The 11,158-nt window shown below is 47.1% G+C and overlaps 1 protein-coding gene across 1 annotated transcript; it reads left to right on the top strand.

Annotated features, from left to right (window-relative positions):
• Positions 1-567: 567 nt before the first annotated feature.
• On the top strand, positions 568-1,033 carry LOC308252766 (large ribosomal subunit protein uL23-like; the record flags this gene model as incomplete). Its single annotated transcript, XM_080677478.1, has 2 exons — positions 568-721; positions 819-1,033. The coding sequence occupies 2 exons, from the start codon at positions 568-570 to the stop codon at positions 1,031-1,033; spliced, it is 369 nt and encodes a 122-aa protein (XP_080533604.1).
• Between the last annotated feature and the right edge of the window lie 10,125 nt (positions 1,034-11,158).

Here is an 11,158-nt window from a genome sequence, read left to right as displayed (position 1 = left end):
TACAATAAATCATAGACTATGAATTATGACTATGAACAAATATATGCCAACAAACTGGACAATCTAGAAGAAATGAAAAAATTCTTAGAAACATATGAACTGCCAAGACAATCAGGAAGAAATAGGAAATCTGACTCAACCAATTACAGTAAGGAGATTAATTCAGTAATCAATCTCCAATGAAGAAAAATCTAGGACTAGGTAGCTTTACTGGTGAATTTTACCAAACACTCAAAGAATACAATTAATATCTCCTCCAAAAAATAAAATCAAAGAGGATGGAATATTATACCAAACTCATTTTACAAGGTCAGCCAGATACTAAAACCAGAATAAGACATTATCAGAAAAGAAAACGGCATAACAATAATCCTGATGAATATAGATGCAAAAATTCTCAATAAGATACTAGCAAATCAAATTCAGCAGCACATTTAAAGGATCATTCATCATAATCAAGTGGGATTTATATCTGGGATGCAAAGACAGTTTAACGTATGCAAATCAATGAATGTGATTATCACGTTAATAAACTGAAAGAAAAGAATCATATAGCTTTTCACCAAGATGGCGCCAAAAGTGAAGAAGGAAGCTCCTGCCCTTCCCAGAGCTCAAGCCAAAGCAAAGGCTTTGAAAGCAAAGAAAGCAGTGCTGAAAGGCATGCACAGATACATGCAAAAAATGATCTGCACACCACCCCCTTCCAACAACCCAAGACACGGTGACTGTGAAGGGAGCTCAAATATCCTTGGAAGAGCACCCCCAGGAGGAACAAGCTTGACCAATATGACATCATCAAGTTACCCCTGGCCACCCAGCAGCCATGAAGAAGATGGAAGACAATATACTTGTGTTCATTGTGGATGTCAAGGACAACAAGCACCAGATCAAGCAGACTAGGAAGAAGCTCTATGACATTGACGTGACCAAGGTCAACATCCTAATAAGGCCTGGTGGAGAGAAGAAGGCATATGTTCAATTGGCTTCCAACTATGACACTTTAGACATTGCCAACAAAATTGAGATCATCTAAATTGAATTCAGCCAGCTAATTCTAATATAAAAATGTTTTACTGTAAAAAAAAAAAAAACTCAATAGATATAGAAAAAGCATCTTAATAGTTACAGAAAAAGCATTTGATAAAATTCAATATCCGCTTATAATGAAAAACTTAAAAATTGGCTATAGTAGAAATTTGTCTCAACATAATAAAGACTGTATATGATAATCCCATAGCTAAAATTATTAATATAAAACCTCCGGCTGTATCTCAGTACCAAACATCACTATTTGTTTAATTGGTCCTATAATGGCTGTGCTATTACTATGGTCACTCCCAGTTCTGTTTCCCCGAAAATAAAACATCCTCCAAAAATAAGACCTACTTACAGGTTTCCTTCTGAGTGAAATATAAGGCATCCCCCGAAAATAAGACCCCAGGCTCTGTCTCAGAATGAAAATTAATTTACCGTAAACTGGTCGCTAGGGCCGCCCCGACTGGCATCTAGCGACCAGTGACGTTACATGGAGTCCTGACGTCACTGCTGTGTGGAGGCAGAGCGGAGGTCGGAGTGAGCAGTGAGCGCGGGGTGGGAGAGAAGAGGAGACTTTCGCAGATGTGTGTAGAAGAACAGGAGGATTAGAGCGGACGGGACGCGGCGAAGATGGTGAGTGCTGGTCTGTCTCTGGTGACACTACCTGATGCTCGCGGCCGCCTTCATGATGACTGAAGGTTCTCAGTCAGTGGCAGACCCTGCTCCAGCCCAGATCCAGGCCCCAGCAAGCCCAGTGACAGTCCCCAGGCAGGCCCCAGGGGGTAAATGTCTGATAAAGGGGTAGGGGGGATGTCTGGTGAAGGTGTTCAGTGGCACAGGGGTGGGGGGAGGGGGATCACTTAAAATGACACAGGAGGATCAGAGGGGACAATCAAAATGACACAGGAGGATCAAAAGGGGTTACTAAAATGGTAATCCCCCCTCTGATTCTCCTGTGCCATTTTGATTCCCCCCTCTGATCCCCCCTGTGTCATTTTGAGTGATCCCCCTCCCCCCACCTTGATACCCCAATTCCTTTTTTTTTACCCCTAGAAATGAGCGCAAAAAGAAAAAGCTACTCCGTGGAGTACAAGAAAGGAATCGTGGAAGACTCTTGGGGCCAAAATCTTACTGCTTTCTGCAAAGAGAAGATGTTGAGTATCCGATTGGTCCGAAAATGGCGAGCAGAGTATGGTAACCTCATTGAACAAGTGGACAAGGGAAATGCTAAAAAGTGCAAGTGTGGATCAGGTTGGCAACCGTTATTTTCCGAGCTGGAAGACCTGATCTGTGAATGGGTTGTTGACAGGAGAGCAAAGGCTTTGGTTGTGAATAGGACTCAGATTCAAGAATTTGCCCTTGCAATGGCACCACAGTTTGACATAGCCCCCGAAGACTTCAAAGCATCACAACACTGGTTGGATAATTTCCTTCAGCGAAGTGAACTGTCTTTAAGAAGATCTACAACATTGTTTAGGTTGGAAGATACTCAAGTTATTAAGCGAGCACTTGCATTCAAGTCCTTTATTGATGATGCTGACTTCTCTAAATACAATCTTTCCAACATGATTGCTATGGATGAAACTGCAGTGTTTATGGGCCAATCATCTCAAACAACAATTGAACAGCGGGGTGCCTCCTTAGCGTACATTCCCTCCACTGCTTACGAAAGTGCACGTGTTTCCTGTATTTTGGCAATTCGTCTGGATGGCACTAAAATCCCACCTTTAATCATTTCTAAGGGCAAGAAGGAAAAGATTGAACGTGTTTTGGGCGTTTTTATTCTTGAAACTGAAAAAGCCTGGGCCACACAAGCAGTTATAAGGAAGTGGGTCAATTTAATGCTGCCGCTTGTTATGCAAGGGAGCCAAAGAGGTCTGCTAGTCTGGGATGCAGCCAGCACTCACCGCGCTAAAGACATGAAGACATTTCTTCACGAAAGAAAAATAGATAAGATAATGATTCCCGCAGGAATGACAGCCTATCTCCAGACTCTTGATATTGCAATAAACAAGCCATTCAAAGACAATTTGCGCATGGAAATTAATGACTACATTGAAAATAGAATGGAGAGAAATCAGCGTGGAAACTTTGTGAAACCTAAACTGCAAGAAGTTGTGACTTGGGTGAAGAATTCATGGGAGAAAATCACTGACAGTTGCATTGCAAATGCACTGCGAGCAGGCTACCTTGACAAGAAGTACTCATTTAAAGACAGTGCTATTGCTAAACATGAGAGATTTGGTCCACTGATTCTGAAAGAAATGGAGTCACAAGAAATTCACCAGGAAATTTGGGAATTGGATTGTTATGATGATGTTCCAGAAGATGATGACATGATTGTCATTGAATAAATGAGTAAATTCTTGATACTGTAGGATTCAGTTTGTCTGGTTTGTGTTGACAACTACCATACTACCGTACCATATACAGGTAATAAATTTCCTTTATTTTCATTTAACAATAAATGTGTACCGTATTCTTCTTCATGGAAAAATAAGACATCCCCTGAAAATAAGACCTAGCGTGTCTTTGGGGGCAAAGATTAATATAAGACACTGTCTTATTTTTGGGGAAACATGGTAGCAGCTGGAATAACTATATTATTAACAGACCACAATCTCTTTTTTTAACCAAAGATGATTTATTTGACCAGCAGAGTTCTGAAATTTAGTTTGACAACTTTAAAAAAATTGGAAGACCTTCATAAAAAACCCCCACTAGATTTCTGGTGTGTCCTGGCCGGGGGGCGCGGGGGGTGGTGGGGCGGGGAATATCAGACAATGTGCCAACACTAGTCCCTTCTCCTGCATGGCAACAACTGGCCAGAGCTGGGTGGTACCTGCCTATTTATTTATTGTGGAGAGAGAGGAAGGGAGAAGAGGAATAGAGACAGAGAAAGAGAAACATCAATGTAGCAACATCAACACTGATTAGTTGCCTTCTGAACAGCCCCTGCTGGGGATCAAACCCACAACTCAGGCATGTGCCCTGATTGTGAATCAAACCAGGACCTCTTGGTGCATGGATTGATGCTCAACCATTGAGCCACACTAGCTAGGTGGTTATTCATTTGTAAATTAAAAAATTTTTTTTCACTAACAGTCAACATACAGTATTATATTAGTGTCAGGTGTATAACAGTGATTAGACATTTATGTAACTTATAAAGTGATCACCTTGATAAATCTAGTACCCCTCTGACACCACAAATTATTATAATATTATTAATGATATTCCCTATGCTATACTTTACATCCATGTGACAGACCACAATATAAATAACACTGTCTTTGATCCTGAAGAGGAGGCTATCCAATTTCATACCAACATTTATTCTGGTTCTTTGACCACCACCCAGAAGTTTATGTCCTTATTTTACCTGGCTTCCATAGTTTCACATAAAATCACATGTCATTTCATGGGGTGGAAAAGCACCTTTCAGGTATATAGAATAGTCTGAACCATAAATCTATTTATTGGCATCAATTGTACGCTCTCACCACAAAGTCACAGTAGGAATAGATGTTTATACATGAGCATATTTTACATCAGCTACTATAATTATGGCTCTCCCACAGGAGTATAGTTGACTAGTAACCCTCCATGGAAGCAATATTAGATGATCACCAGCCATATTATAAGCCTTAGGTTTTATTTTCTTATTTCCTGTAGGAGGTTTAATAGGAATCGCTGTAGCTAATTCATCCTTAGACATTGTCCTTCGTGATACATACTACGAATCCTCCTACCATTTACCATTATAGGAGGATTTGTACACTGCTTTCCATTATTTTCAGGCTATATACTCAGCTCAACCTGAGCAAGATTTCATTTTACCATTATGTTTGTGGGCATTAATATCACTCTCTTTCCACAAGATTTACTTGGCCTTTTAGGAATACCACAATATTACTCTGGCCATCCAGCTGCATATGCAACAAGAAACACCATCTCATCCTAGGTTCATTCATTAACAGCAATAATACTAACTAATAATGTTTATAAATTGAGAAGCATTTGTATCCAAACAAGAAGCATCTGTAGAATTAACAAACTAGTAATGTGAAATGATTGCATGGATGTCCCCCACCATATCATACATTTAAAGAACCTACTTCTTTAAACTTAGAATAAGAAAAGGCACTGAACCGTCTGCAAGTGGTTTCAAGCCAACCTCATAATGACTACATCTTTCTCCATAAGTAAGATAATAAAAATTAACATAACTTTTTCAAAGTTAAAGTATTATAGTTTCACACCCTTTATATCTCTACTAGAGGCCTGGTGCACAAATTCATGCACCAATGGGGTCCCTCTGCCTGGCTTGAGGGATCGGGCTGAAACCGGCTCTCCGACATCCCCCGAGGGGTCCCGAATTGCAAGAGGGCACAGGACAAGCTGAGGGAACCCACCAGTGCACGATCGGGGCCGGAGAGAGATGCAGGAGGTTGGCCAGCCAGGGAGGGACTGCAGGAGGGCTCCAGGACATGTCCGGCCTGTCTCACTCAGTCTCGATCGGCCAGACCCCAGGAGCAAGCTAACCTACCAGTTGAAGCGTCTGCCCCACGGTGGTCAGTGCACATCATAGCAAGTGGTTGAGCAGCCTTAGCATATCATTAGCATATTATGCTTTGATTGGTTGAACGGACAACTGGATGACCTGACACTTAGCATATTAGGCTTTTATTATATACTAGAGGCCAATGCACGAAATTCACGCAAGAGTAGGCCTTCCTTCCCCCGGCTGCTGACACCAGCTTCCCTCTGGCACCCGGGACCTGGGCTTCCCTCGCAGCCCGGCTTCACCCAGAAGGATGTCTGGTCTAATTAGCATATTAAGCTTTTATTATTATAGATGATGGCATATCCATTCCAACTAGGACATTTTTTTATAGAAAAAAATTTTACATTTCATGATTATACACAAATCAGTGACTCAGTGCATGGATTCATGCACATTGAAAGGAAATTAATTAGAAGTTGGCCAGTGGGGCGGGACTGGGTGAGATGGGCTAGACATGCCCTGGAGCCAACCTCCGCGGTCCCTCCCCAGCATCTGTGGAGTGAGCAGGGTCCCTCTGGCAGGTGGGGTCCCTCAGCCTGGCCTGTGGGGATTGGGCTGAAACCGGCTCTCTGACATCCCCTGAGGGGTCCTGGAGTGCAAGAGGGCACTCTGCAAAATTGCTGTTGTACAGGGTGTGGAAGGCAAACACAAGTGTGCAGTAAACCAGATTCAGGGCCGACAGTGCCCAGCAACAACATAACCGACGGCCGAAGGTGGAATCACACGGCCCCGTGAGGAATCGGGCTCCCTCCTCTCTGGTTTCAGGGTGCGTCACCCAAGAACTGCTGCTGCCAAGTCACTGCAGCTTGCCAGCTCCTGCGTTGAGCATCTGCCCCCTAGTGGTCAGTGCATGTCATAGTGACTGGTCGGATGGTCAGACACTTAGCATATTAACCTTTTATAGATATAGATCATTGTTTTTCCTGATTAGTCCTTTACATCAATTCATTAATTTCATTAATATTGACAACTAAGCTCACACAAGTACAACAGATGCACAAGTAGAAACAGTTTGAATTATTCTGCCCATTATCAAATTTTAATTGCTCTAGCATTACAAATTCTTGATACAATAAACGAAATTAATAATCTTCCCTAACTGTACAAACCTATAGTCACCAATGTTATACACAGACTACGAAGATCTATATAATTCCTACAATAGGTCAAAAGCCAGAACTATGACTAGTAGAAGTTGATAATGAAGTAGTCCTACCTATAGAAGTAACAACCTGAATACTAAATCTGTCCAAATGTGGTCTACGCTCATGAGCTATTCCCTCCTTAGGCCTAAAGACAAATGCCATTCCAGGGTATTAATCAAACAACCCTAACATGATCAGGCTTATACTATGGACAATATTCAGAAATTTGTGGGTCAAGTCATATCTTTATGCCTATTGTCTTCAAATTGATTCTATTAAAATATTTCAAAGAATGATCTGCTTCTGTAATATGAAAGCAATAAAAAAACTAAATAGCATTAATCTTTCAAGGTTAAGACAGTTTCAACCTCTTAATGATATGCCACAACTAGATACATCAACATGATTACATTATATCAATAATTATAGTAGTATTCATTATATTTCAATTAAAAATTTCAAAACATTCTTATCCTTTGGCTCCAGAACTAAACAATTAAAACATCAAAACATTATACCCCTTAAGAAACAAAATGAACAAAAATGTATTTGCTTCTTTCACTACCCCAACAGTAATAGGATTACCTGTTGTTAATCTATTTCTAAGCATTTTATTTTCCACATATAACAAAGAACCGCTTAATTTTTCATTCAGCAATGATTAATTCACTTTACATCCAAACAACTAGTAGCCACTCACATTATAAAGGACAGACCTGATCTTTAAAACTCATACCAGTCCTTCACCACATTCACTTACACCTACTACACCGATCTCAATAAATTTAAAAATGGACATTCCCCTATGACAGTGGTCGGCAAACTGCGGCTCTGTTGACTAATGAGTTTGCCAACCACTGCCCTATGAGCCAGAGCAGTAATTACTGGTTTCTGCCACAAAACAAAAGCATATTTAGCCCATTTTCCACCCCAAGAGACACCGACCCACTTATTCTATACTAGTGACCTGGTGCACAAAATTCGTGCACATTAAAAGTGGATTAATTAGAGGAAATAATTTAATATTGCTATTTCCCTTTCTCTACAATAGAAGTGTCAGAGATGAAAGAAAATTAGTAAAATGTATATGAAAACCTTCCTCCTGTCAGAGTCTGGGGCACACCATGGGACCCAGAGTAAAGTTCCCGCCCACCCACATGCACCTAAAAATCGCATGAGATCCAGACCCGGCCAGTCCTACACTTTTCAAGCCCTGCCAGGCAGTCGGCATAGCCTCAGGTCCCCTGGCCCAGCGCCAGGACGGGGGGCATGGCCTGAGATCCCCTAGTCCAGACCGGGGCAGGGGGCATGCCTTGTGGTCCTCCATCAAGCCCTGCCAGGTGGGGACATGGCCTGAGATCCCCCGTCAAGCCCTGCTGGGTGGGGGGCATGGCCTGAGGTCCCCCGTCAAGCCCCGCCAGGTTGGGGGGTGCGCAGCCTCAGGTCCCCCACCAAGCCCCGCTGGGCAGGGGCGCGGCCTGAGTTCCCCTGACCCAGCACTGGGGGTGTACCTTGAGGTCCCCCGTCAAGCCCTGCTGGGTGGGGGGCACGGCCTGAGGTCCCCTGTCAAGCCCAGCCAGGCAGGGGGGTGCAGCCTCAGGTCCCCTGGCCCGGTGCTGGGGTGGGGGGAGCAGCCTGAGGTCCCCTAGCCCAGCACCAGGATGGGAAGCTCACCTTGAGGTCCCCCATCAAGCCCTGCTGGGCGGGGGGTGTGGCCTCAGGTCCCCTGGCCTGGTACTGGGGCAGGGGGTGTGGCCTGAGGTCCCCCAGCCTGACACAGTGCGGGGGGGCACGGCCTGAGGTCCCCTGTCAAGCTCCATGGGGACGGGGGAGGGCATAGCCTCAGGTCCCTGCTGATTGCCCAAGGCTCCTTATGGGAAGTTGGCCTCAGCTGTGGGTGCAGCCATCTTTGTGATGGAGTGATGGTCAATTAGCATATGCCCTCTTTATTAGATAGGATTAGTAAGGATTAGTAATTATTGAAACCATCAGCCTACTTTATCATCCAACAGCCTTAGCTGTATGACGAACTTCCAAGATTCCAGCTAGCCACCTACTAATTCATTTCATTGGAGGAGCAACCTTTGCCTTAATAGGCATTAGCCCTGTCAAGGCTTTGTCAATGTTCATTTTTTTAAATCTTACTCTTTTTGAATTTGCACTAGCCTTCATCCAAGCTTACACATCTACACCACCAGCAAGTATTTCTCTATCAGGCATCCTCAAACTACAGCTCGCGGGCCACATGCGGCCCACCGAGGACATTTATCCGGCCCGCCGGGTGCCACTGCCTGTCCTGCTTAGCAGCCGACTCATCCCGGGCCCGCAGTGCACATAGGAATTTGTTCATAGTTTTTTTTTAAACTATAGTCCGGCCCTCCAACGGTCTGAGGGACAGTGAACTGGCCCCCTGTTTAAAAAGTTTGAGGACCCCTGCACATAATACTCACTGGCCCACCAGGCGTATGCATGTCACGTACAGGGACCCCTCATTTCATTGTACTTCACTTGCTTGCACTTCAGAGATGTTGAGTTTTTTACAAATTGAAGGTAAGACCCTCCCTGTCAGCAAAAAGATTACGACTTTGCTTTATTGCAATACTCACGTTATTGCCAGGTCTGGAACCGAACCTGTGATATCTCTAATGTCGGCTTACAGTAAATCGCAGTCCAACCGCTTACAGGACCCCCACACTTACTGGAACCCTCACTTTGAAGGGGTCCTGGTGCTTTTCCCTCCGTGGCAGAGTTGCTGTGAAGAAAGTTGAGCTTTCTGCCACCAGCCCCATTTCAAAGGACTTAACCCCTTTCCAGATTCCCCACCCCCTTGTCCCACGGAGCCTGCCTTTCCCTCTTCCTTGGAACAGGTGGACTCATTCCTCCCTCAGGAGCTGGTCCTCTGGGGCTGGGGCTGAGGGGGGTTCCCTCACCCCTTCTTGCTTACCTCCAGCTGCCTCCTCTGTCGTCTTCCCACTTTTGGCTCGTCCTGAAATGTACCTTCAGCGCTGGAGAGGACCTCTGGACAGTTTCCATTTTGTATTGGCTTTTTTGTGGGCCAGCTGTGTGGCCCTGCCCGCAAACGGCTTCTCTGGGCCTCTGTTCCTCCTGAGCAAACTAGAAAGAACAGGTCAGAGGGGGTCCACAGAGCAGGCCAGAGGGGGTCCACAGAGCAGGCCAGAGGGGGCCCACAGAGCAGGCCAGAGGGGGTCCACAGAGCAGGCCAGAGGGGGCCGACAGAGCAGGCCAGAGGGGGCCGACAGAGCAGGCCAGAGGGGGTCCACAGAGCAGGCCAGAGGGGGCCCACAGAGCAGGCCAGAGGGGGCCCACAGAGCAGGCCAGAGGGGGCCCACAGAGCAGGCCAGAGGGGGCCGACAGAGCAGGCCAGAGGGGGTCCACAGAGCAGGCCAGAGGGGGCCCACAGAGCAGGCCAGAGGGGGCCCACAGAGCAGGCCAGAGGGGGCCCACAGAGCAGGCCAGAGGGGGCCTGCAGAGGGGGTCCACAGAGCAGGCCAGAGGGGGCCCACAGAGCAGGCCAGAGGGGGTCCACAGAGCAGGCCAGAGGGGGCCGACAGAGCAGGCCAGAGGGGGCCGACAGAGCAGGCCAGAGGGGGTCCACAGAGCAGGCCAGAGGGGGCCCACAGAGCAGGCCAGAGGGGGCCCACAGAGCAGGCCAGAGGGGGTCCACAGAGCAGGCCAGAGGGGGTCCACAGAGCAGGCCAGAGGGGGCCCACAGAGCAGGCCAGAGGGGGTCCACAGAGCAGGCCAGAGGGGGCCCACAGAGCAGGCCAGAGGGGGCCGACAGAGCAGGCCAGAGGGGGCCCACAGAGCAGGCCAGAGGGGGCCCACAGAGCAGGCCAGAGGGGGCCCACAGAGCAGGCCAGAGGGGGCCCACAGAGCAGGCCAGAGGGGGCCTGCAAAGGGGGTCCACAGAGCAGGTCAGAGGGGGTCCACAGAGCAGGCCAGAGGGGACCCACAGAGCAGGCCAGAGGGGGTCCACAGAGCAGGCCAGAGGGGGCCCACAGAGCAGGCCAGAGGGGGCCTGCAGAGGGGGTCCACAGAGCAGGCCAGAGGGGGCCCACAGAGCAGGCCAGAGGGGGCCCACAGAGCAGGCCAGAGGGGGCCTGCAGAGGGGGTCCACAGAGCAGGCCAGAGGGGGTCCACAGAGCAGGCCAAATGGGGTCCACAGAGCAGGCCAGAGGGGGCCCACAGAGCAGGCTGTGCTCAGAAGTCCAGCCCAAGCTTTGTTTCACACACTGGGCTTTCCTGGCACGGCTGAGCTTGAGGAAAGGGTTTCAGGCTGAAAAAAGACTTTCTACACCCGGGGCCCAGCCCTTCCTACTCCAGCCCCTGGGCGTCCGCGGTGGAGTGGGGACTGGGGTTCCTTCAGAGGCTCCGCTCCTTCCTGTGCGAG

Source organism: Plecotus auritus, assembly GCF_963455305.1.
Source record: "Plecotus auritus genome assembly, chromosome: 7".
Lineage (NCBI taxonomy): Eukaryota > Metazoa > Chordata > Mammalia > Chiroptera > Vespertilionidae > Plecotus > Plecotus auritus.
Note: the sequence above shows the minus strand (reverse complement) of the source record. Positions and strands in the feature narration are given on the sequence as shown.